Below are 26,911 nucleotides of genomic sequence, written 5' to 3'. Positions count from 1 at the left end.
GGGCACAACACGTCATTTGCACATAGCTAAGTACAAAATTAAGAATGTACAGTAGCATCCATGAGGAATGGTGACCACCTCATGGCTGTGGCATGCAGTGATGATTTGCATATTAACCACTATGTGAACTGTAGCAAGGTAGCATGACGCTGAAATCCCATATCCACTTTCTTGGCAGTAAGACCCATTTTGCACAATGGAGCATACTTCTGAGTAGACATGTGCAGAATTGCTTTGTTCCTTGAACACCATTCCCACCGGAATCAATGGGATAGATTAGCCATAACTTCCATTAAGTTCAACTAATTTATTCTTTACTCTGGTTTGCTGCTTTAGCTCCCCACTCCCCGTAATTGGCCAGTTCAAATGGAAATTTTGGTGGGCAATCCCACAAGCCCTTTCAGCCAGCAGGGGAGGGTTACACTGTCCAGCCATGAGGAAAATAATGTTTTCCATTGTGCCCCAGGGAGCACTGGGTTGAGCTGCAACCGCTGCCCAACCAGAATCGGGGTGAGTGCCCATTCTCTTCTGGTGTGCAAGTCAGGGGTGGAGCTTGCTATCCCTGCCCCACACATGTTTGTTCTACCTGTTTACTTTACATGTAAGAGGGCCAAGTGTATAGGAAGCAGATGTATACGTAACCAAGGGCTGCCACATGTCAAACCAATGAATTCAAGTTATAAGAAAGGGGATTCTGACTAAACTTCAGGAAGTACCGTATTTTTCACACCACAAGACACACTTTTTTCTTCCTAAAAAGTAAGGGGAAATGTCTGTGCATCTTATGGAGCGAATGTGTGGTCCCTGGAGCTGAATTGTCCAGGGGTAAAAAGCAGATCATGCTTTTTTTTTTTTGAAAGAGGGAAGGGAGTGTTGAAAGGAAACAGCTGATTGGCAAGCGATCGGGAGGGGAGACAAGGGACGCTAGCAATAAAGGAGGCTGCCTGGGAGGGGGGAGGTAAAGACAGGGAAGTTGCAAGGAGAGGAGACAGGAAGACTAAAACAACGAGGAAAGAAATTAGAAGAAAAGGAGGAGCAAAAAAACGCTCCAGCTAAGGAAAAGACACTAAGGCAAACAAGAGGGAAGGGAGTGTTGAAAGGAAACCGCTGATCAGCAAGCGATTGGAAGATAAAGGACACTAGCAATAAAGGAGGCTGCCTGGGAGGGGGGAGGTAAAAGGCCATGGATCCTCAGGATTTTTACATTGGGTCACCCCAAATTCACCATCAGATCACATAGCATGTCCATGGCTACAGCCTGCACCAAAAAAATCACGCACCCACTGTTGCGTGGGGCCTCAATGGCACAAAAACGTGGTTACAAAGCACGGATCCACATGGATCCTCAGGATTTTTGCATTGGGCTACCCCAAACTCACTGTCAAATCACATGTCTGTGGCCACAGCATGAACCACAAAAATCTATACATCCACTGTTTGTTTAGAATTTTTCTTCTTCTTGTTTTCCTCTAAAAACTAGGTGCAACTTATGGAGCAAAAAATACGGTACTTTCTGACAGTAAGAGCTGTTTAACCGTGGAACAAACTCCCTTGGAAAGTGGAGGACTCTCCTTCCTTGGAGGTTTTTAAACAGAGGTTGAATGGCTGAGATTCGTGCACTACAAGGGGTTGGACTAGATGACCTTCGGGGTCCCTTCCCACTCTACAATTCTATGATTCTAAGTAAACTGTACTATAGGGAATGAGGCTATGAAGGGGACTTTTTGAGACAGTCTGTCCACATACCATGGGAGGTGAGAAAGGTAGATATTCTGAAAATCTTTGGGCAGAAAGTTTTCCTGGCTTTAAAAGGGAATCTGTGTCTTTAAGAACTGTGTGGAATGGAGAGGCTGAGTAAGGGTCTAGTGTTGTGGTGATAAAGAAAGTTGCAGCTTCCTCAATGTTATTAAAAAGCATAGCATGTTTCTCCAGATATTAGGTGATGGCAGGGTTTAAATGTACAAATTATGAATAACCTCCGTTTTCAAGATATCAAGTGGGCTGATGTATTAAGAAGTATTTTTTTTTAATGTTGTGTTTTCTATTTGCATTTTATCTGCATGGATTTCTGCTGCCCAAACAAATGTGGAAAAGTAAAATGAAGGATAAATCTCTTTACTAAAACTTGGCTTTGGGTGTTTGGTGGAGTGTTGTTTTTCTTGTCGCCTGAAAAACTTCTGGAAGAATTCTATTAATATTTTTTGCATAATGATAAGCCTACCGTGCATGTGATTATTGTTTACTGTGTCACCTCTCTCTATTTGGGAACCCTAAAAGCCAAGAGCGTGATAATGACTTATAGCTACATACATTATGCTCATCCCACAGGATTTACTTCTAAGAGCAGAAGCAGGCAATGTCTAATCTTTTCGTATGTTTGAATGACAGCATGTACACAGTCCCACATCTATTAACCAGATCTTGCCCCCTGTCCAACACCTGCATTTAGCACTGCTTGACCTGCATGCGGAAAGGCATTTCTACTTGTGAGTAGCATTCTTTTGGTAATGTTTGAAAAACAGGAAGAGGAGCTAAATGGTTTTGATTTGGGGGGGGGGGGGAGTTATCCGCCTCCAAGTTTCCAAAAATTGCTAGGAACTGCCACCTCCACTGTGCATTACAAAATCACAACAGGGATTTATTATAGCGTTGTAACTGCCTATAACAAGAAGCAACAGGCAATGTGGGCACTTTCCTCACCTGCAGTGGAAATGCTTGTGAGTCTCTGACTATTACAGACATCATGTGAAGGAGGAAGTTTTGCTGCTTCACTCAGGTTGAAAGCGATTATGTTTTCTACCTTAGTGTCACCCCGTGGAGCTCTCAGAATGGTGGCCATGACAACAGCATCATAGGATTATGCAATATGGATGTCGGCCAGAACAGGCTTCCTTCTTAGCCTCTACTGTTCTATGGGGACTTTCATTTATATTAGTGAATAAGATTTTTCTCAATACCCATCATTAGAGAAAATAATGTTGATATAACCAGAAACTATGAGTTGCAGCTGCCAAAATAATGCAAATAAGCCAACGCCAAGGTTGTTAACTGCTAGCTTTAGCTGGTTTTAGGATGTAATCCAAATCCTAACAAAATCATTGTCAACCCTCCACATTGATTTTAATAGATCTGGATTGCACCTTTGAGGATTAATTCTTATATTAATTACAGTAGCTCCAAAGGCATCATTACGTGGGCAAAACATAGAGTTTGAGTGATTAATATGTGTTGGGCATTATCTGGTTTTGCCTAGACTAAATTAATATATTGATACCATGCAGTTTGGCTTGGAATAACAAGCATTCCACAACAGAATGGCTTCCTGCAGTCTGCAGTGTTTCATTCACAGCTGTGCCTTTGTAGTGTTATTTCCTGCATACCTTGCTCGGCTGTAAACTGTCAAGAAAGATTCAGCCTTCAGTGCTTCTTGGCTGCATTTTGGGACCTCAGGAGTCAACCCATCAGGCTGGAATTGCTGCCCCTTCTCCCAAACTGGGCAGGCAGAGGAGAAATAGGAAAGACTGTTCCAAGTACGTAGGCACATAGATGGGTTGTCTGAGATGCAGGCCCGCGAAATCCTCACCTCACTCCAATGTCCTGCCCTGCTTTTCTGAAGGTTCTACCAGAAACATTCTCCCCCGATTCACTTGACATACCTTTTTTATGCCAATATCCCTTGACTTGGTCCTGAGCTTATTGACCTGGGATTCAGCTATTTCGGCTCGTTCTTCAGCATCATCCAATTCATGCTGCTGCTTCCTGTACTTTGCAAGGTACTGGTTGGCTTGAGCTTCCTGGTAGGAGGGAGATAAGAACATCGAAAGTGCTTTGCCTCCATAATCTAGCAAGTGGTGGACCTTGCACTACTTGTGAAAAGCATGCGTGAGTCAGTGGTAAACATTTCATGGAACTTTGTGGGATTTGCTACACAGGAAAGGCAATTTCATCTTTAAAAGTCTATCTGGGAGGCCATCAGTGATCAGTGAGAGAGTTTTGTAGATGGCAGGTAGTGATTTCAAGCCTTTAATTGGAAAGCAAACAGAGTAGAAAAATTCCACATTCTGTGGTGAAGAAATAGCAAATTGCTCTAGACCAGCCTTTCTCAACTTGTGGGTCCCCAGATGTTGTTGAACTACAACTCCCATCACCCTTAGCTAGCAAGGTCAGAGCTCAGGGATGATGAGAGTTATAGTCCAACAACATCTGGGGACCCACAGGTTGAGAACCGCTGCTCTAGACCCTCAAGTAGTGGTATTATCACAAAGGCCTCCAAGACTAAATAAGGCAAACTTTGATGCCCTCTAGATGTTATTGGACTACAACTCCCATCATCTGCAGCTAGCATGGCAAACAGTTAGAGATAGGGATGGAAGAGAAATCTGATTCAGTTTACATTTAAAGATGAGTTTATGAATTTTTCACTTTCCAAAATAATGCATGAACTGAAATACTCATCCTTTGACATTCGCACATATCAAACTTTGGCAATGCAGTTCTCCAGCCACGTAATGTGTACAAAAATGCTTATAATTTGTAAAATGTCCATAAAAACAAATGCATTAGTAAACATAACATAACCATGCATTATATTAGGAGAAATTATTTTGTAAAAATGTGTATTTTAGGCAAAATGGCATATAAAAAATGTAAATTAGGAGAAATTCACACTAAAATGCTGGTGATCTTCTGCAAATATTTTGTAAAAAATTGCAGACTGATGTGATGTGGAACTCAAGAGAGAAATAAGAACTGATAGAGTCACCCATCTAAAGTCAGGGATAATGGAATTCAAGAACATCTAGAAGACACCAAGTTGGGAAAGACATATCCATAGACTCCATAAACAGTTCCATAATCAGCCTTGTGACTTAATCCAGAAATGTAAACATCTGCGTTTACAGGAATGCTCAGCAACAGATTTTACTGCTGTAAGTAGGCCTGCCTCGCCCTTTGAGAACTCTCATTCTAGGCAGAAAGCCATGTGAAAGTTGCTTGTACAGCCAGTGGCTGTGCTATGGAACTCCAAATACGTTGAGACACTTTTAGTAAACACATACTACTCTGTTTCAGATCTTTAGTGCATTAAGTCAGAAGATCTGACTGTGGTATTCGCTGAAGCGAAAACGGGAATACAGAGTGAAATGTTTTCTGACAGCAGCATCATTTTGTCAAGCACTGGAATGCCTTAGACAAATGATTCTGTACCAAAGTATCGTTCATTTTCCATTCTGTGAGATGAAACTGTATTTAGATTTGTTGTAGATAATGGAATGCAGCAGAAACATCATCCCCTCTGTTTGTGGTAAGAGATGCAGCATGCGTGCTGTTGTGTATGAAGCCAAAACTGCACCACTCCCACGTAAAACGGCAGTATCAGCAGATGAGAAGGAACATGCAAGGTTCCAGGAGTACAAAAGATCTTGAGAAAGTAGCCTTTAAGGTTGCGAGAACCTATCAAGACGGCCTAGTCAAGACTGAGTGTGCCCAGTGACCATGAAATGTTGCCTAACCCTTTTTCCAAGGTAGGGGAGAGGTATACAAAGAAAACTAGCAGTGAGGAAAATGGGATGAAGTCTGACAGAATGAGGCATGATTGACAGTGAATAGGAGTGCTTCATAGTACAGCAATTTGCTGAAGGTCTGCATCCTTATTTCTTAGGGGGAGGAGATGGGATTTTTTAAAAAAAATAAAAATACAGCAAATATTCCAAAACTGAAAAGCTTCAGTGCTGTGTTGTTGCTTTTTTAACCCGTTTATGGAAACTGAACAAAATTAAGTAACTGTGCCTAATTTATTTGTGCTTCCAATTCAAGTTTTTCTTGTTGTAAAATTAGATGTTTTGGAAAGGTCTGGTGTGGCTGAGGAAAAGAAAACCATTTTCAAAATTGGAGTTTGGAAACATTCTGGACTTAGGGTCAAAGCAATGACACAGCTCTCTGTGCCCCACAGTTTTCAAAATCATCAGTAGGAGATTTACATGTACTCTCTAAACTTTCCTCCATGCTTTTGAAGGTAGAAGAAATGTGCTTTTCAAAAAGGGAAGAGAAATTGCTGCGATGTTCAGGATTCTGAGGCGATTTGATGATACCTGTTTGTGCAGTGTTGTTGTCACACATCAGCAGTTATCTTCCTTTCCCGGTTTGAATAATACAACTCCAATCAGAAATTAGGTGAATTACTGATTGGATAAGAGCCACACATTACACTGTACCAACTTACAGCTTCTTCTGCTTGATGCTTGTAGCTTTTCACTTTCACCTGCAGCTTGTCAATCAGCTCCTGCATCCTTGTTAAGTTCTTCTTGTCTTCTTCTGCCTTTGTAGAACAAATGGGGGGAAAAATAAGTTGAGTGTTAACTTGGCAACCATCCACTCCTCAGAGTTAGATAGGTAGCTTGTTTCACTGGAAATCTAGAATTATGGAACTAAGAGACTATCTAATTTTTATCCTAGCCTTCCTCCAATGAGCTCTGGATGACTTAAATTGTGTCATTCCATTTTATCTCACAGACATCCTCTTGAGGTTTCTGCTGATAGTGAGTTGCACAGTGAACTTCACCCAGAAAAAATGTGTGGTTGAACAAAGATTTCGAGCCCAAATTTTGCAAGTCCGGTACTCTATCAGCTGCAACATACTAGCTATAGGGATGCTTGGAGAATTCCATTGACCTCTCAGCTACCAATCCTCATTCTCATTCCCTTGCTTCAGTGTTTCCAGGAATGAGTCAGAGGTTCAGGCAGAGGAAGAGACAGAAACTGAAGAGTGCTGGTGAGATAAGAACATTTCTTCCTTTGACTCAGACATCTCTCTGTCCTTCATCCCACAAAGCTATTTTAGTCAGCATGGAGATGAAAGAGCCAGAAGGAAAAGAAAAGTGGTAGAGAATCGCCTGCAGGCTGTTAGCTGCTGCCTATAATATATAAAGTCTTTGGTAATGCTGCTTTACATCAGAACAAGTTTCTGTGATTGGAAATTACGTGTATTTGTCCTAGCGCAATATTTCAGTTCACCCACTTTAGTTATTATTACCTGGTATGTCAGCTCTTTGATGCGCCTTTCATATTTGCGGACTCCTTTCTGAGATTCTGTATTGCGGCGGGCTTCTGCCTCTAGTTCATTTTCCAGCTCGCGGACCTGCAGCAGAATCAAAAGCGTTTATGTGCTCCTGTTGGGCTCTGCCTCATAGGAATAGCTCAAAGAACTTAGTCTTAGCAATAGGTCTTCAGAACGTGCTTTATAAATATATATTCAAAAGCTTTTGGCACGTTTGTTGAGTGCTCTTTTACATCATTCTCCAGCACTTAGCATTTCAAAATAAAACATTACTACTCTAGCCAGAACTGAGCTCCCGTTTAAAAAATGAACATGCCAACCATTTTCCAAGGAGGCTGGCACAACAGGTTCTAAAGGTGGACTCTTAGAAGCCTACCCTGGATTCCAGCTTTTGAATCTGCTTCTTGCCCCCTTTTAGAGCAATTTGCTCTGCTTCGTCCAGTCTCTTCTGTAGATCTTTAATGGTCTGTTCCATGTTCTTTTTCATTCGCTCCAAGTGAGCACTGGTGTCTTGCTCTTTTTTCAGTTCTTCGGCCATCATTGCTGCCTATAATGACATAAATGTGTGAAACGCCACCCCAAACAAACAATGAGTCCCAATAATTTTGGCGATTTGAGACAACTACAAAATCCTGGGAAATATCTATAACAGGAGGAAGGGCTACAAATCCTATCATGCATGACCATTGGACATGCTGACTGGGGCCAATGGGAGTTGGAGTCCAACAGCATTTGGTGGATCACAGGTTCCCTTGATCTGGAGAAAGTAATGAACCATTTCTAGGACTTAGCTCATCCAGACTTGCCTTTGCCCTACCACTTCCCCCCAGAGAAATATGAATTGGAGCAAACATAAATAAAATTTTCTCAAGATTGATGTTGCCTCTGATTTATCACCGAAGGGTGTGTTTTCCAGGGACAAAACCGCTTGTACCCATGCTTCCTAGGCATGGGACAAGCATAAGGTTGGATGAGCCCTTAGTCTAAAATGTAATAATAATAATAATAATAATAATAATAATAATAATAATAATAATAATAATTTATTTATACCCCACTCTGGGTGGCTTACAAAAAAAATATTAAAATACCGTAATACATCAAACATTAAAAGCTTCCCTAAAAAGAGCTGCCTTCAGATATCTTCTAAAAGTCTGGTAGTTGTTCTCTTTGACATCTGGTGGGAGGGCGTTCCATAGGGCAGGTGCCACTACCAAGAAGGCCCTCTGCCTGGTTCCCTGTAACTTGGCTTCTTGCAGTGAGGGAACCGCCAGAAGTCCCTCAGTGCTGGACCCAGAGGTAGACCGATGGGGGTGGAGACGCTCCTTCAGATATACTGGACCGAGGCCGTTTAGGGCTTTAAAGGTCAGCACCAATGTAGGTCTTTCAAGACCAGTGTTATGTGGTCTCGACGGCCGCTTCCAGTCACCAGTCTATAAATTTTATTTATAACTTCATGTAGTATAATTAAGCACAATGTGAGTTGTTGTACACATTGGTATTATGTACGGATATCACTTTATTATATCCCTACACTTGAGCCATTTTCTGTTTAAGCTGTAACTGAGCACATTTGTAATTATCACGAGAGTTGATAATAGGAAAAATCTGAAACAGACAGTTAACATTTCAGAGAGGCAAATGCTTCTCCCACCCAATTTAGGAACACTGCTGTTATTCTACCAATTTTCACCAAATTTCACATCTGGGTTTTTGAAATGCAGTGAAAGCCAATCTGCATGAAGATATATGGGGAGAAAAGGTCACTTTCAGTATAAAAATGCCAAACATCCTTCTAAATTATGATAGATGTTCTAACATATATGACCTCTGAAGACAAGAGAACACCACTCTTAGTGAGTCTAAATAAATAATTTTTCACAATCCCTGACTTGCCAGCATGCAAAGCAGTACTTGACTCAGAAATGAAAACCATGGGCAACGAAAGATCAGCAAACCAGGAAGAATAAAACTGGACATCTGTGCAAGCAGAAATAAGCTGTCTACTTACATCAGTGATTGCTTTTTTGGCCTTTTCTTCGGCATTCCTGCACTCCTGGATGGCTTCCTCCACTTCATTTTGCATTTGAGAGATATCAGTCTCCAGCTTCTTCTTCTGGTTGATCAGGCTTGTATTCTTGAGTTTGAAAGGAAGAGGAGAAAGGGAGATCCTTCAGGGACACATGATCATCTTTATCACCTTCTAGGACTAGTGCTACACTGAGGCTATTCACACATTGTACCTGGGGGTGGGTGGGTATAATTCACAAATTATACTTGGGTGCACAAGCGAATGTGTCTCATTAACTACCTTTGGAGTTCCTAGGCAGACAGTAGAATTAGAGATATAGAACAGACCAAAAGTATCAATAATGCCACGTTTTTGCTTTAAGATAGAATCAGAATATCTACCATTGGTCATACTCAGAGCAGACCTAGTGAAATGTATGGACATGCAGCTTAAAGCCATTGATTTAAATTGTCTACTCTGAGTAAGATTAGTATTGAATATTGCCCTCGGTTTTCAGCCTCAGAATTTATGAGAGAAATTAATTTAGTAGTGTAGGAATGTCTTTTGCTTTTTACACCTGATGTGAAAAAAATGACATTTGAAAGCATCCCTCATCAAAGTAACCCGGATATCACTTAACCCACTTCTCTGGGTAATTAAGCACACAATCAGTATTGAACAGATACTTTTATGCTAATCTGTGAAAGAGAGAGCTAGAGTGTGATTGAGCCAAAATGATGCATTTGTAAATCTCATTATTTCCATAAGAAAGATTTATAATTAACTGTTACCTGCTAAAATAATTGGATTTAAAGGTAGTTAATATTGGCTGGATCATGTCCTAATCTCAGTATGGTTGACAACAGCAATAAGGAACATAATGTCTGTGCCAAAACGGCTAATATTTTATTATCAACTCAGCTGTTTCATATTGGAAAGTTCTGAGAAGTAGTGGTCGGTGTCATATTTTTGAAACTTGGACATTGAAAACATTTTTAGCAATAAAGAAAGGCTATATTTATTGAGAACAGTCCACTCTAAGGCACAGTTCACTCTGAACAATATAGGTAAGGCCAATTTTAAAACAATGGAACCTGGGTAAATACTCTAAACTCTCCCTTGACAGGGATGAGTCTTTAATGTTATTGTAGCAGAGACTGGGATAAGCGAAGAGTAAAATCATGAAAGAGATCATTTTGACAGAAAGAGAGCACAACGGGAGGCAAACTAGACAATTTTAAAAGGTGGTAGATGTCACAGAAATGTTCAGCAAAGCCATTTTTCTTTTATCTAGAGGCTTTCGAACTATAAATGTGTTAAAATTACTCTTTTCTGCTTTAATTTCTCTCCCCCCCCCCCAAGAATGAACAGTCTTTGTGTACCCTTGTTAATGGGGTCATACTTTGTCTGAAACCTGCATTGCTCTGAATCACTACTCTATGTAAGAATGTCTGGTTTATGATCTAATGTGATGGGGGGTGCGGCAGGTTAGGGAAACAACATTTGGCATAACAACCTGGGTGTGCAGAAGGTTCACACGTTCAGTGGCTTCCAGCAGCTCCTGCTCTGCCAATTTACGGCCACGTTCTGTCTGGTCCAGCAGAGCCCTGAGCTCATCCAACTCAGACTGGAGGAGAGTGTTACGTCGGTCAGTGACTGCCAGCTGCTCTTTGAAGTCTTCATTCAGGTGTGTTGAATCATCAAGTTGTACTTGCAGTTCCTGGAGAAAAACAGCAGCATGGTCACACACTGGGCCCAATGAAGTCAGGCTTTACTCCTCTTATGCAGAGAAGGAATCTTATAGATGGGATCCCTCATATCACTGTCTTTCAGGGTTAGGATTGACTGCATTGTAGTGCAGGGAATCCTATTCCTCAACCAAGGGTGCACTGTGCTTTGAAGCCCTGGCAGTCAGCTGATGGTTGGAGCTTCAAAGGCACCCCTGATCCAGCCCAGGAGTGCCTGGAACCCCCTTTCATTTTCCTACTGTGGTTTCACCTGTCCCATATGTGGTTTTCACCTTTACCATATACCTTATGCCAGGTGTAGGGCAGATGGTCATGGCTTGGCCAAAATGACCTAGTAGGCCAAATGGGTAGACCTGGCAGGCCTAAATCAGGCTGTGGACCAGAGGTTCCCTACCCCTACCTAGCACAATAAATCCATTTTTCTTTGCAATGGACTTTTTGCTGTTAGGGAAGTGATGGGGAACTGCATTGAAATGTATGAAATGGTTAACATGAAGGGATATAAACACCTTAGAAGCAAATAAGGATGCTCATTGTTGTATAATTGCCTTGCAAACAACTCAGAATGAATGCTCAATAAAATTGGCGTGGGGGAGAGGACAGGAAAAGCTTAAACACCTTCCCTCACATTCTCCCCAGGTTGCAAGTATTTCCCCAGAAACCACTTTAGTACTACAAGGGAAAGGTAACTTCTTGTTTGCCTTCTAACCCTAAGTTTGAAGCTGAAGGAGCGTCCCCATCCCCATCTTTCAGCCCGGACATTGAGGTCTAGCTCTGAGGGCCTTCTGGCAGTACCCTCACTGCAGGCATAGGCAAACTTGGCCCTCCAGATGTTTTGGGACTACAATTCCCACCATCCCTGACCACCGGTCCTGTTAGCTAGAGATCATGGTAGTTGTAGGCAAAAACATCTGGAGGGCCAAGTTTGCCTATGCCTGTCTCACTGCAAGAAGTGAGGTTAAAGGGAACCAGGCAGAGGGCCTTCTCAGTAGTGGCACCTGCCCTGTGGAACACCCTCCTGTCAGATGTCAAGGAAATATCTGACTTTTAGAAGACATCTGAAGGCAGCCCTGTTCAGGGAAGTTTTTAATGTTTGATGTTTTATCATGTTTTTAATATTATGTTGGGAGTCACCCAGAGTGGGTGGGGTATAAATATTATCATTATTATAATTATAATTATTTTGAGTGCAATTGGTCAGAATACTTTTTGTTAATGCCCAGGTCCCACAAGCAACAAGAAATACCTTTATTTGAGCCTGAAGGATGCGTGTGGTCTTTGTTGCCTCAGAGGCATGCCGGTTAGCATGGCTGAGCTGGATTTCCATCTCGTTGAGGTCTCCTTCCATCTTCTTCTTCAGTCGGATGGCCTCGTTTCTACTCTTGGCTTCCGAATCCAAAGTGGACTGTAGTGTGTCTATGGCACGTTGCTGGTTCCTCCTGATTTTGAAATCATGTTATGTAAGCAAACGTGGGCACAGGCTTCTCTTTTCCTAATGTTCGACTTCAAGCAATGCCCTGTGCTGCTAGTGAAGTCTACCTTTTCACATACAGGTTTTTAGCATAAAGAATAAATAGGAAAATCCGGCATTCCTCTCCATTCCCATCTCCAGATCTTCTTATTTCTCTCTATAAAATCATTTCATTTTCAATCTCTTCCCTGAAATACTCTCAACTGTGAAAGATTCCAGGTTTTTTTTTGTTTATTGCCTCTTGTTTATTAATGTATCTTTTGTCAACATATTGTGCAGACAGTAATTATCAATCAGCCTTAACAACATTCTTGCAAATTAAGACAGCATGTACAGATGGCAAAACAGATACATAAGCAGAAGAAAATTGCCCTCTTCTACATAATGTGTTACTGCCAGGACAAGTTTGAGAAATTCTGGTGATTGGTAAGAGACACACTGATCATTTGTGTCTAGTTCTTAAAAAGAAACAAAAAACCTGTGTTGGAGCCAGACTACATTAGGTTCTATTGAATTCCATGGGGAAAGATATTCATGATTCAACTCCCTTTAGTTTAAACTGCATCTAAGTTCAGTTAACCTACTTTGGATGCTGAGAAATACTAAAACTAGAAATCTTGTTTTCTTTTAGATCCAACCCTGTTCTTTTTAAAAATCACACTTCATATATAACTTGGCTCTGTTAATTGCCTTGTGTGCATACTATACCTGAAATTATCAACTTCTTCATCTTTTTCTGCCAGTTTTCTTTCAAAGTCTGCTTTAATTTGGGAAAGTTCCAGTTGAAAACGCAATGTCTTGCTTTCTTCATGTTCCAGAGCCCCCTAAAATATATATAATGCATATTAACAACACAGAGATAATAACTTTGAAATATGCAGCCTAATCCTTTGCTTCATTGTGCAATGGAACATACATAGGATCCAATTCTAGTGTCTAAGGAATGAAGCTTTCTGCAGCTGCATGGGTCTCTAGGAGTGAGAATCAAGGGATATCAACAGCTATGTTTATCACACCCTAACAGTGCAATCCTATGTATGTCTACTCAGAAGTAAGTCCCATTGTGCACAAAGGGATGTAGGCCTGCAATCCTATGTATGGTTACTTGGAAGGATCTCCCAATGAACTCGGTGAGACTTAACCCAAGTAGTCATCTATAGGATTGCACCGCATCTCTCAGGCAGGGTGTCAGGGACTGGTAGGACGCTCATGAGTGTCCACCAGTGGAGTATGACCCAGGATAGGGGTACAGTGATGGCAGGAGTCAGAAGCAAGGGAAGTTTCAGAGCTAGAGGAACAGGTGGGTCAGCAAGTGAAGGGCTGGGTCCTTCCTCACCCTCTCCTGAACCACTGTCTCACAGAATTAGGAGCGGGTGGAAGTGAGAAGAGCAGTAGCAGCTTCCACACAGGCATAGTCTCTGGCTGTGTGTGCACAGCCTGTTGGGGGAAGATGCATAAGCTGGTGGAGGGGACATGGCTCCCTGTTGCTGCAACTGCTCCATAGAGCTCAGACCTGGGAATAGCTGCCTAGATGCTAAACCGGCCTGTGTGGTACTTGGAGCCTACTGTAAGTGTGAGCTTTGATTGACAATACAGAGTTAACTATCTGCTGTGTGCATTCCTTTGACTAGGGAGCACCCTTGACTCAGGGCTAGCCCTAGCATTAGCTGTGTGGTTCTGGCGGCAGATGAATCTGCCATTGCCACTGTCACCACTGCAGTTGCCACCTAGTCACCAATACACCATGAAGCACTTCTGCTTTTGCTTCTAGAGCAAGCATTAAATAACATTTGCCACTGCAAGGAAGTGGAGCCCAGGCCTACATCTCCCCTGCCTAAGATTGCGGCAATGTGGGTGAGGTGGCCTAAGGTAGCAGAGATTCTTAAATTTTCAAGCAGCAATGGGAAGTCTGTGGCCCCCCAGATGCTATTGGACTACATCTTGGGCCATTGACTGTGCTGACTGGGGCTTGCTGAAGTCCAACACCACCTGGAGGGCCACAGGTTTCCGTAAACAGTAAAGGTAAAGGGACCCCTGACCATTAGGTCCAGTTGTGGCCAAATCTGGGATTGCGGCACTCATCTCGCTTTATTGGCAAACCAGAGCAGCGCTCAGAAATGCCGTTTACCTTCTCGCCGGAGTGGTACCTATTTATCTACGTGCACTTTGATGTGCTTTCGGACTGCTAGGTTGGCAGGAGCAGGGACTGAGCAACGGGAGCTCACCCCGTCGCAGGGATTCGAACCGCGGACCTTCTGATTGGCAAGCCCTAGGCTCAGTGGTTTAACTCACAGCACCACCCACGTCTGTAAACAGTATTCAGCCGTAATTTCTACCACTGCGGCAAAGCAGGGGCAGCACAAGCATTCTCTGGGGCCACCCAGCAAACAATGCTTTGCTCTGATGAAGGACCTCTTTCTTAGAGTTTGACACTGAGGTGTGTGGTGATCCCGGTTATCTTAGAAGTGTTTCTTATGCTGCTGTCAGCAAGTGTTTGACAAGGTGAGCCTGCATGTTAATGTGGGACAGGAGGAGGCAGCTGCAGTGGAGGCAGATGAGGAAGACAGTGGCAACAGCCCACCTCAGGCGGTGCAATGTCTTGCACCGACACTGTTCTCAGGTTAATGAGCATTGGGTAGCAACCAAAGTGATGCCAGAGCAGCTTCATAAGTAGCACCAGCACAGCTTTGCTAGAGTATTTTCCTTCAGCAAAGGGTGCTCCGGGAGCTTGCCTCGTGTAAGACACTGCTTGTGTTGTTCTAGCATCTACATCAGTGGACTCAGGTGGGAGACTCAAGATGTAAGTTACAGTCTTTCAGTTTATTCCTGCACAAATATCCTCTTTAGCTGACAAGACTTCTTATTGATCCCCTAAAATATCAATAAGAAGAAAGTCTGGTTTTGCTATCAGAAGAATTGATGTAATTTGCTCTGCTTTCAACTTCTATGATATGGGATGTTGTGGCAGGCTCTTAAGAAGTAAGACTGGAAGGAGTAAGTTTTCCCCACAGCTACTGTTGTTAAAGTTGGAGGGGGGATTATATTAAATGCATCCACACATTTCGCCTGCAATCCTTCACATACATATCTGGGATCATTGCAATCAGTGAGTATTGCAATCTTATACCTGAGTAGACAGGTATAAGAATGCACTGTCGTGTTTGTTTTGGCCATCGAGTTCATCTCTTTCCCCTCTTCTTGCATAATCTTTTTGCAGAGTTTATATTAAACATGCATAAGAGTTCTCCCCTCCATCAGCTGAGAAGCAAAGAGGCATGGAAGGTGATAAAAAAAGAAAAACTTAAGTGGTAAGGCTGGGGGTTTGGGGACTGACACTGAGATAGGTCAAGGAAGAACTTGGCATTTCTGCAGTCTAGGGACTGCAAAAGACATGGAGATTTGGTTGGACTGTGTGTGTTTGTGAATGTAAGAGTGTTGTGGAGCTAAATCTATACGGTAAATAAGGTTAATGGGTTATAGGGGCTCTAAGGGCTGTTTAATTCTCTTTCAACATCCATAAAAATAGAAATTTGTTCTTCTTTGTGTACAGTTTATGCCACCACACTATGCACTAGATAATAATTGCCCACAATATGAAGATCAGTCAGGGTCTGTGGAATTCTTGACTATCTGGTCATCAGCAGATGCTATCCGGGAAATCTGTGTCATTCAGTTATTAGCAAAAGCAGTGCAAATGAAGCAACAAGTTTACCTGATTTAAACAATCTGTCAGACAGAATCAAATAAGGTCTTTATATAGTTATTGGATATGGTTTGGTATCTACTACCTTTAGAAATAAAAGACAGAGGCAATATCTGTCTGAATGCTGTCCAATATTGCTTTTGGATTATGACAAAAGTCAGAGAATTTTGAAACGTTCTATGAAGGATAGAGGGTTTTTTTTTTTACTCCAGGATAATAGCCAACACACACACACACACACACACACACACACACACACACACACACACACACTTATGCAGTATTTGCATAAGTAATATTTCACTCATGCGCCTCCTAATAAAAACCCATTTGTGCAAGAGGGGAAAGGAGGGGTTTCTACTAAATTAGCATCAAAAGCCACTTAATATTGGCTGCCTCATATCCTAAGCAAATAATTTGTTCTTGGTGGGTCTCAAATCATGGAAGCAGTAAGGTACATAATTCCTATACTGAAACTGTTGGTGATCTACAGCTGACTCAAGCTTTCTGATATTTGGATAGCGCTCAGAAGCAATGGCTGTGAACTTCCCCCATCTTGAGATAGCAAGGGGCTTAGCCGGGTTCCGATTTCTGTACAACAACTACCACAGCAGAGTAATGGGGCTTTTGGAGAGGGAGAGCAGGGTGCTGGTAGAGTTTAGAGGATACGTGGCTTGACTGTATCAGGCCTTTGGAGCTGTTCTCTTTAGTGTGGATGGCCAGGAATACCAGACAACTGGAAAACAAACCCCCACCTTTGTAAATAATATTGAATGTTCCCAAATGGCTTGCAGCTTTCTTTGGTGTTTCCAAGCACCAGCCCCTGGCCCAGAACCACCACCACTACTAATGCGCAGCCCCTGCCAAAGACACTTGAATCCCAATACTGACACAACAGAAAAGCAGAAATAATGCATCAGCAAAGGCCAGGGGTTGGATGATACCATATGCAATCCAAACAGCTAAAGGGCTGGGAGAATGCCTTGAAAGCATTTCTGCAGTTAATGGAGACCTATAGGATTCGTCTGTTAGTATGACACACTGCTTAAGAAGTAGGGAAGAGCAAAACACTTCCCCTTCCATTTTGTTTACAGATCTGTGGCTGTGCTGCTTTTAGCACTAATATGCCATGGCACATTCTAAGGTGATCTGTCAAGGTCTTGAACACACCACAAGCTGATGCATTATGACCAATCAGCTAGAGTATAATTGCAACATATATTATATATAAAAATATAATATATCTATCATCTATCTATCTATCATGCTTAGCTATTCAAAGCAGTGCGATGAAACATGCTGTTCCTCTGCTCTGATAGCAACACCTTTTTATTTGGAGGGGAAATCCCTGCAAAGTACAAAACAGCCTGCAAGATGGAAAAAAAGAAAGAAAAGATTTTGATAAAAATTAAATAGCGTAAGCTAAATCTTATTTTCAAGTATTCCAAACATTTCTAACAGATGAAGAAATGGAACTTAAAAAAAAACCTAATTATGTGTGATTCTTTAAGGTTAATTCATGAAAATGCCCTTGGTGATGTTAAATTATTCCACAATATAAACAAATCATGTTCCAGTGAACTGAACAAACCTTCAGATATCACAGCAAATGCAGGTGCCAGGTGGGGAAGCCAAAATGTTTCAGGCGCTCATGAGAATAACTGATGGCTTTTAAGATTATATTCACTCTAGCTTCATAAAAATAAAAGTGATTTGGGGGGTATATTAGCTTTCCAGTCCTCACATTATCCTGATGGCATTGGCTGTATCGTAGTAGATATGAGCAGCCATTTTTCCTCCCTCCAAAAACACTCCTGGGAATGAGGCTGATGGATGATTGTAGTTAGCTTGAAACAGTGGCCAGGCATAAAAGAAAATTAAAAGAAAGGAGAAGAGAAATCCTAGGCTCTTATTTCAAGGTAAGCCCCTACTCTCCCCAAAAGGTGCTAGAATTTTGCCTGCATCAAGAGTCCTCAAATATTCAATCTCATCCTACTTGTGTAGGGAACCAATGATCTCGTGAAAGTCTTGGGGGTACATTCAGCATATCTTTTTTAAGTTCTATGACTGAGATTCTCTCTTCCCCCCCCCCCATCTCTTTTTAACTAACAGCAGGAGAAGTTAAGTTAATTCAGATTGGGAGCATGGTATCAGGGGGAGAAAGATTTAACAGTTCCACCAGCCCCATTCTGTTTTCCCAGTGAAATTGGCCCCTCATGCCACTTATTTGAGGCTAACCAGCAGCATTCAACAGTGTTTTGTTTTGTTTTGAGGGGGAGATTTCCAGCAAGCAAATGGCAGGGAGGGGAGATCAACATCTCTACATCTACTCTAAAAAGAGAAAGAGAATCCCAGTTATGAGATTCATATAATTTGATCCTCAAGATTTTATTACATCCAGATAGGTCCATTTGCATATTGCATTAAAATCCAAATGAGAGATGAGATATGAAGTGTAGAATCCCTCTTTCTTACATATGTGTTTGTTATTGTTTAAAAAAGATTTTTTATTGTTTCTAATGTATTGTGCATGTGTGTTTATCTATCTATCTATCTATATCTTAATTGCATTGTGCAGGCACAGATAAAGAAAACAACACTTGAACATGTTTTGGCAGGGTCACCAGGGACCAGAACCTTGCTTTGGGGTACTGCTGCCTACAAGTCATTACTTGTCCATCCCTGTCCAGAGGAATAGTCTCTGTTGATGCAGCACTCTGTACAGACTTGTAGTTCTGGCTCATCACCATATGCTAACCAAGGATAGGGTGCCTGTGGTGCTCAAAATATTATGGGACTACAACTCCCATCATCCATGGCCATTGACCATGTTGACTGGGGACAAAGGAACTCGGGATTGGGCAATATCTGGAGGGCTGTGATTTTCCCATCGCTGCCCCAGAACATGCCCAACACCCCCCTATGGCTGTTTATTACAGGGTAAAATAGGTAATGGTGGAAAAGCTACCTTCAGGGAAACTTGTCTGCCATTCCTGATACACCCAAGGATTTCTAGAATCCATAGCTCAAATGTCTAATCTGACTGGGTTTTTCCCCCAATATTTTTTTTTAAACTCACACTAAATTCAAACGGAAACTTCAAATTGTGAAAGTTGAAATCTTTTGAAAAGTGTACTGCAACAGCACTGGTACATAGCCTACCCTAGGATCCCTACGTAAAGAGAAGGGGAGGAAGAAATCTAAGTAACAATAATATTCCATATAATAACTACTACATCATTTTACCACACTTTGTTTTCCCTGCCTATGCACATGAAGCAAATCTTGCTTATCCTTTGTTTCCCATGTTTTTCTTTTGAGTGGAAAACTGACAGCGATTCTAGAAACCTCATTCCTTGTTCCAAGCCTTTGTCTTACCTCAGCTTCTTCCAGGGCTAGCTGGACTTCCGATTTTTCTTGTTCAATCTGTTTCTTCATCTTCTCCACCTCATGAAGGTTCTTGTTTCCTTCACTGATCTGGTCAGTTAGATCTGAAATCTCCTCTAAATTTATTTTTTTAAAAAAAGAAAGAAAGACCAAAGCATCAGAAAGTCCTGAATGCACCAAGTTATCTCTTCAAAATGGCAATTTAGTTTTTCCTATCTTGCTAAAAACTGAGAAATTTATGTTTATCTATTTAAAAATTGGTGGGTGCGTGTCATATAGAACCATCAAATTTATTAAACAGGCTTATGGAGAAATGAAAGCTATTAGCATCTGAAGATCACATAGGTTAAAACACATTCATTGGCCTGCTTTTGTGAGGGAATATTTATATGATTTTTTAAACGGATAATGTATTCTGTATGTACTTTCTCTGAGGCTTATTTTTGCTTTGTTATGTGTGTATTGGTAAGAGTGTGTGCATGCTCTAGGCCTAGTTGGTCAAAGAACAATGAAATATTTCTTATATTTATGATTGTTTTTTTGATAAAAAGTGATAATGATAACAATACAACCAGTCCTCTAGAACTGGGTTTTGATCTCCTTCCTCTATGGTTCCCAGTTCCTGAAAACAAGGTGAAAACTCTTATTCGACACAGCTGAAATCAGGGAAAGCTACATGGCTACATTTTCATCCTGACAGAACCGCTTGGAGCAAACATTGATTGGTTGACTCCAGCTCTGGCTGTTCTGTTCACAGTTGCAGACAAAACAGGATGCATGCCAATCGACTGGAGCAGGGTAATTGCGGTGCCAATCTTTAAAAGGAGGCTTAGAAATGATCCAGCCAATTCCTGCCAGTAAGTCTTCTTAGTACATTATAAGCTAAACACTTATACAATAAATGAATTGACTAGATAGAAGCACAAGGTATATTATTTAATGAAGGAGCTGGCTTTAGACAAGGCCAGTGTATCTTATATCATTGCTCTCTACTACCTCATTCAGTTGAGAAGTATATTCAAACAAGGGTCAATTGACCTGAAATCTGCTCTTGCCACAGTGGCCTGTGCAATATAGTAGGATAAACGGACAGTTACCAGTACTCCACTCCAGGTGGGATAAATGGCCACCTTACCACTTCATCCAGCACATATCAGGGACTCAGAGAGGGGTGCACACAAGGACCAATTAATTTAAAAATGTGTTTATTAAGTTCCAGTCTCTCCTCTTGCAGTTGTCGATTCTTATCCTCCTGATTTTGTTATATTCTGGTAATAATGTCTTGCTCTCAAAAACTCTGTTTAGTCCGGAAAGGCTGTTGCAAATCTTGTTAAGCTCATTATATTAATGAATGGCTTGTAATTATCATTAAGATAGATTCTATTTGGCAGAGGGCGAAAGATCCTCCAAGCTCAGTTCAAACGGCTTCCTTAAAGTTGGGGAATATTTTGAACAATCACATGCTATTTTATTATAAAATGGTCAATATGCAATCGTTATTAAAGAACATATTCTGTGGAAGGACAAAATATTGAATATATTGTGTCAAAGTGTTTCAGTTTAGTATATAAAACAGCATTAACATGGGTCATAGAAGAGGCAATGAGAAGACATTCAGGTTTACGTATGCACATCCCTGTCCCATCCACATGTAAAGCATGGCTGGATATCTTAATGGATCTTGAAATGGGCTCATGGGTGAGAACAGCTGTGCCTTCCATCCTACATACACTGCCTCACATTCTAATGTTCCATCACTTCAGGACCTTTTCTCCCCAGCCCACCTAACTTCTGCTATTGGGAGATAAGGGAGGCACACGCACATTTTCAACTCTTTTCACCTGTACACCCCTCTTTGTATTAAAACAATACCCATGACTTTATAAGTGAATGGGGCAGGCAAATGAACAGCATGGCCACATCTAGTTTGGCCCCTGGCTATAAGCAATCTTCAGAGGTGGTAGGGGTCTTTAAGTTCTGATAAGATTAGTTCATGCCCCTAGATTATTTTAGACTTTGCAGGAGATTTGTCCAAGTCCCATCTTATAGGGACAATATGATACTAAGCCCATACATTATTGGTAGCCTTGCTGTAGGAGAAAAAATAGGCAACTGCAGTGTTATTCCTATCCATTCCTCACTCCCATTCATCATTGCTATCATATCTGGTCACCACCCTCTCACCCACCAAGGAAAATTAAGGTTGCCCATGCCTGCTTCAAGTGAACCACTTCATATGCTTCTGAATACCAGTTGCTGGAAGCCACAGGGGAGGATAGTGCTGCAGTACTTGGGTCCTGCTTGTGGACTTCCCATAGGCAACTGGTTGGTCACTTTGAGAAAAGGATGCTGGAATAAATGGTCCATTGGCCTCATTTTATGTTCTTATGATTACATCTATGTTGCCAGTCTCTGAAATAGCAGGAGGATCTGATACCACCTGGTCTCACTGGAGAAAAGCTAGGCTCTTAGACTAATGACAGAAGGCATCTGGCCCCAATATATCTCTCAGTCCTCAGAGCAAAAATATTTTATGATGTAGAGACTGTTTCCTTGCCTTGCTTGTCTCGCGCAATGGTGAAGCTAAACTACTAGGACTCATGAGCTCTCTTACTTTCACCATCTGGCTTCCCCCTCCACTCTCCGATTCAACTCGCTTGACTGTCCAACATCTCAAGTGCAGGACGTACCTTGGAGATTCTTGTTTTCCCTCTTCAAGGTCTCCAGATTGTCCATGCTCTCTTCATACGCATTCTTCAGCTTAAATAATTCCGTGCTGAGGCTTCGGGCTTCCTTCTGAGCACCTTCAAGCTCTGCTTGGGACTCCTCATACTTTTGTTTCCACTCATTAAGGATCCTGTCAAAATTGCGCTGCTTCTTGTCCAAGGACCCTGCTGCTGCGTTGGACTTTTCCAGATCAATCATCATGTCCTCCAGCTCATTCTGCAACCTGTGCTTTGTCTTCTCCAGAGAAGAGCATTTGGCATTGGCCGCCTCAATGGCTTCCTCAGCCTCTTGGAGACGAGCGGCCAACTTTTTCCTAACAGAACATGTACATGGTAAAATGACCCACAGTGAAAAGGCTCTTGATATTACCAAATCAAAACAGCGTGAATTTCCCTTTGTGGCATTGTTATTTGCTACATTTAAGCAGTCAGAGTGGCTTACAATTTAAAATAGCAGCTTACTGCTTAAGATGCATGATATAAAAGGGGAAAGGAAGGGGGTGTAAAGGATGAAAATAAGCAAATTTGTTTCCGTATTTCATGTTGACTTTCTTTATTATTGAGCATTCTTATATACCGCTTTGTGTAAAACACGATAACCACCTCCAAGCAGTGTACATTGAAACCAAGAGTACCAATAGGGACCACACACATGCACACACAAGATGAAGAATACAGTTAAAACCCACCAATAAAATAAAATCATGTTACATTATGAAGCTACATTGTGAAACTGCCAGAGACAGTTCTGGGTCAAGAGGAATCAGATGGCCATTGGCCCTAGCCAAGCCAACAGAGGGGGTCTTGCTGTCTCATCTGTGCCTCTCAGGCAGCCAAGAGGAATGAAAACTGGTAAGACATTTCAAGGAAGGGAGGAGCCAAAGGGCAAGCTGATGGAGATGGTTTTGCTGTCTCATCTCTGCCTCCAATGCAGCCAAGCAGAAGAAGAATTGATGAGACGTTTCTGGGAAGAGAAGAGCCAAATACCAGTTGGGCCTAGCTACCCTTCAAACAGGACCTCACACTTCAGCGGGAGTGTGTGCCACAGATCAGGAAAGGTGCCATGAGGATGTCACCTTGGTTAATGAGCAGAGTTAAAGAAACTATTAGAAGTGAGAAGGTTTCCTTCAAAAAAATAAATGGAAGCCTTGTCCAAATGAAGAGAACAGAAAGGATCATAAATTTTGGTGAAACAAAGTGCAAGTGGACAGTTGGGGATGCTAAGATATTGGGCACATTGCTAAAAAACATGGAATTTGACAACATAAAGTTCTTTAAATAAATTTGAATTGGAAGACTGTCTAAGGAGGCAGGTGAACCCTTGGATGACAAGGGAATCAAAGGTGTGCTAAAGGAGGATTAGGAGAGAAAATGAAATAATTATTCGCATCTGTCTTCCCAATGGAAGATATAGGGTTATCCCAATGCCTAAACTAACTTTTGCTGGAAAGGAGTCTGAGGAACTGAGGTGGATAGAGGTGATGAGGGATGAAGCTCTTGGTCTAACAGACAAAATAGAAACTGACAAATTACCAGCTCCACATGGCATCCACCTGAAAGTTTCCAAAGCACTCAAAGGTGAACTTGGTGATCTTCTAACAAAAACATGAAACTTGTCCCTCAGATCAACCTCCATACCTGAGGACTGGAAAGTAGTCAATGTAACATAATTTATTTTATTTTTTAAAAAAGGGATCTGGGGGGATCCTGGAAATTACAGGCCTGATAGCTTAATGTGTGCCCTGGGAAAACTGGTGGAAAGTATTGTGAAAGATAAAATAACCAAAAACAGCCAGCATGGCTTCTGGAGTGTCAACAAGTGCATAGGTAGATGCAATCCAGTTGATATAGTGCACTTGGACTTTAAAATGACTTCAACAAGGTACCTCACCAAAGATTCCTGAGTCAAAAAATAAGAGGAGAGATCCTCTTATAGATCAGGGATTGGTTAAGCAGCAGGAGAGTAGGAATAAATGGGCAGATGGAGAGATGTAGAAACTGGAGTCCCCCAAGAATCAATATTGGGACCTGTGCTTTTCAACATGTTCATAATCAGTCTAGAGTTAGGAGCAAGTTGTAAAGTGGCCAGGTTTGCTGATGACATGAAATTGCTTAGGGTCGTTAAAACAAGAAGAGACCATGAAGAGCTCCACAAGGACCTCTCCAAAATGAGTGAATGGGTGGTAAAATGGTAAATGAAACTTCATGGACACCTGAAAGATAGCAGTGACAGGGCAAGGGAAAAATGTCTAGAGTGAGTTCTTTAACTGGGGCATCACACACAGTCACCAGTCTTACCACCCAAGTCAGGGATGCCTTAGATCAGCCTTTCTCAACCTGTGGGCCCCCAGATGTTGTTGGACTACAACTCCCATCACCCTTAGCTAGCAAGGCCAGAGCTCAAGGATGATGGGAGTTGTAGTCCAACAACATCTGGGGACCCACAGATTGAGAACCGATGCCTTAGATGAGTTTCTCAAGTAATGAGCAGGCTCACATTTGTTTTCCTGATCATCCTGGATTACTGACATGATTGCAACAGGAAGCCATAAGAAATAAGACGTTGATATGTTTGGATTGTAATTTATAATCGCATCTGACATGGATGCTTTAGCCGAGGTTCCTGCATTGCAGGGGGGTGGGTTGGACTAAATGACCTTTGGATCCCTTCCGGCTCTAAGATTCTATGATCTCACTGCATGGAACTGCATGCAGTCTGTGATCTAGAATGTAACAGTTTAAAACAAGAATACATGTGGAAACGTAGGATGGCATTTCTTGCATATCTTACTTGGCATCTTCTAGCTCCTCAGTCCTTTGAATAGCATCGGTTTCATATTTAGTTCTCCACTGTGCCACTTCCGCATTCCCCTTGGAAAGTGCCCTCTGAAGCTCCGCCTTGGCTTCTTGCTCCTCCTCAAATTGCTCCCGTAGGAGGTCACAGTCATGGCGGGCAGCTTGCAAAGCATGGGCGAGGGCATTCTTTGACTGTAGGAGAGGGGGCGCTGTAGTTAGCACATTCAGCTGTGGACAAAGCAGCTACTACAAGTACTGAAACTCGTTCTGATGGTGGGTTCACCACCTGGAAATTTCCCCTTTTCCAAACTCTGTATTCCTATTTCTTCCATCACACTGTCTCAATCCTTAATAGCAAGCACAGCATTTCCCAGTCATACTGCGACTATTGTATCCCCAGCAGCCTGCAATTCACTAATATCTACAGACTGAGGCACATCCTCAGCTTATGCACTTAAGTCCCATTTCACTGCACTTACTTGAGCGCATGTGGTTCCATACCTGCTTAAGGGCAATACCTTAAAACCGAGTCGTCGTTTCAAGCTGAGTCAGAATCATGTTGGGAGCCTCAATCAAAGCCTTACCTTGCTCTCTTCCTCCAGCTGCCTTTTAAGCTCTTCTATTTGTTGAGTGAAAGACAACTTCCCTCGGGAAAGTTGGTTTATAAGCGATTCTTTCTCTTCCAGCTGTCTTGTAAATTCACCTGCCGGAGGGGTAGCACAAAAAAAGATGATGAGCATCAGCTTTCCATGACAAGGGAGGAAGAGGGCAAGGAGAAGATATTCCCAGGAGTTCTGAATAATTGAAAGTAACCTGTGACCCTTTTGCCCTTCAGGCATACAGGGGTGGTTTGATGAGGTAAATTGGGGATTTTGTGGCATTGGACATAATTAGCTACATCCACATTTTGCCTATGCCAGCATGACAGGTGACATCCTAAGAAGTCCTCTGGACACAGCCAAAGGAACTGGGGAAACTGTAGTATTTGATGATGGACTTGAAACATGCATGGGAGAGTCCCACTGATCACAATATTAAAGTGCTCATATGCTATGCTGCACACTCTATGTAACATGCTCTATGCAGTGCTGCCATTGAAAACCATTCAGAAACTTCATTTGGTGCAGAATGCCGCTGCTAAAATCTTGGCTTCTGGGGTCATGTGATTCCCCCTTATTCTGTCAACTCCCAGTCAATCTTCTAGGGCCGTTTACTGTGCAGTCACTGTACCCCCCGTGCTGAGTCTTTAATCTGTGTTCACATGACTTTATCCAAAATGCATCCTGTACTTTGTTATAAAATACTACTGTTTGATGTGTTGTTTTCAAACCAGCTTCATGCCGACCAGAGTCTTTAAGCCATTCCTAATTCATCTCTAGCCAAGGGGTGAACACCTTTGCATAGGGTACAAACATCCCGGCCCCTCAATGTCTCCTAGTGTTTACACAAACAGAAATGAATCAGAAGCTAATGATGCATTCTGGTGGGGGGCAGGGGGGAGCTGGAAATGCACCAGAAAAAACAATAATGTGAACACATGATTCAAGGTGCTGGTTATTAGCTATAACAACCTAAGCAGCTGGGATCTAGCTTGTCCTGTGTGAATCTGGCTGTCCTTTGATTAGCTAGCACACCCATCTCCCCTGCCTTTGCCTTCTATGGCAAGGGTAGAAACAACATGCAAGAGGGCATTTTCTATGGTGACACCCCATGTGCAGAAGTAACTTCCTCTTGATTTGTGATGCACCCCACTCCAGCAACTGAAAACATTTCTTTTTTCCAAACCAAGTTTTGTCTCCTCTGTTGCTGCTTGTTAGTGCTGTTCTTTGCATTTTTGCTTCTTGCCATGTTGTTGGATTTCTCAATTTGTGTTTTCATGATTGGGTCACTGTTGTTTTCATGTTTGCTTTTTATTTGTAAGCCACTTTGAGTGAGTCATGTCTGAACATGCCCAGGAATCTAATAAAATGATATCATCCCGTCAGGAAAAAGAAGTTGCCAATTGGGAAAAGATC

General features: G+C 42.0%; 1 protein-coding gene across 1 annotated transcript in view; it reads right to left on the bottom strand.

Annotated features, from left to right (window-relative positions):
* Window positions 1-26,911, bottom strand: part of MYH15 (myosin heavy chain 15) — an 83,364-nt gene that overhangs the window by 344 nt on the left and 56,109 nt on the right. Inside the window, exons 30-41 of the mRNA XM_081908322.1 lie at window positions 25,481-25,599; window positions 24,892-25,088; window positions 22,065-22,414; window positions 19,366-19,490; window positions 12,993-13,108; window positions 12,060-12,252; window positions 10,582-10,785; window positions 9,066-9,191; window positions 7,431-7,601; window positions 7,031-7,135; window positions 6,221-6,316; window positions 3,657-3,794 (exon numbers count right to left, since the gene is read on the bottom strand). Of these exons, the coding sequence (XP_081764448.1) occupies window positions 3,657-3,794; window positions 6,221-6,316; window positions 7,031-7,135; window positions 7,431-7,601; window positions 9,066-9,191; window positions 10,582-10,785; window positions 12,060-12,252; window positions 12,993-13,108; window positions 19,366-19,490; window positions 22,065-22,414; window positions 24,892-25,088; window positions 25,481-25,599 (1,940 nt within the window). The remainder of the gene's footprint in view (window positions 1-3,656; window positions 3,795-6,220; window positions 6,317-7,030; window positions 7,136-7,430; window positions 7,602-9,065; window positions 9,192-10,581; window positions 10,786-12,059; window positions 12,253-12,992; window positions 13,109-19,365; window positions 19,491-22,064; window positions 22,415-24,891; window positions 25,089-25,480; window positions 25,600-26,911) is intronic.

Source organism: Podarcis melisellensis, assembly GCF_964234715.1.
Source record: "Podarcis melisellensis genome assembly, chromosome: 4".
Taxonomy (NCBI): domain Eukaryota; kingdom Metazoa; phylum Chordata; class Lepidosauria; order Squamata; family Lacertidae; genus Podarcis; species Podarcis melisellensis.
This window is presented reverse-complemented; position numbering and strand designations above follow the sequence as displayed.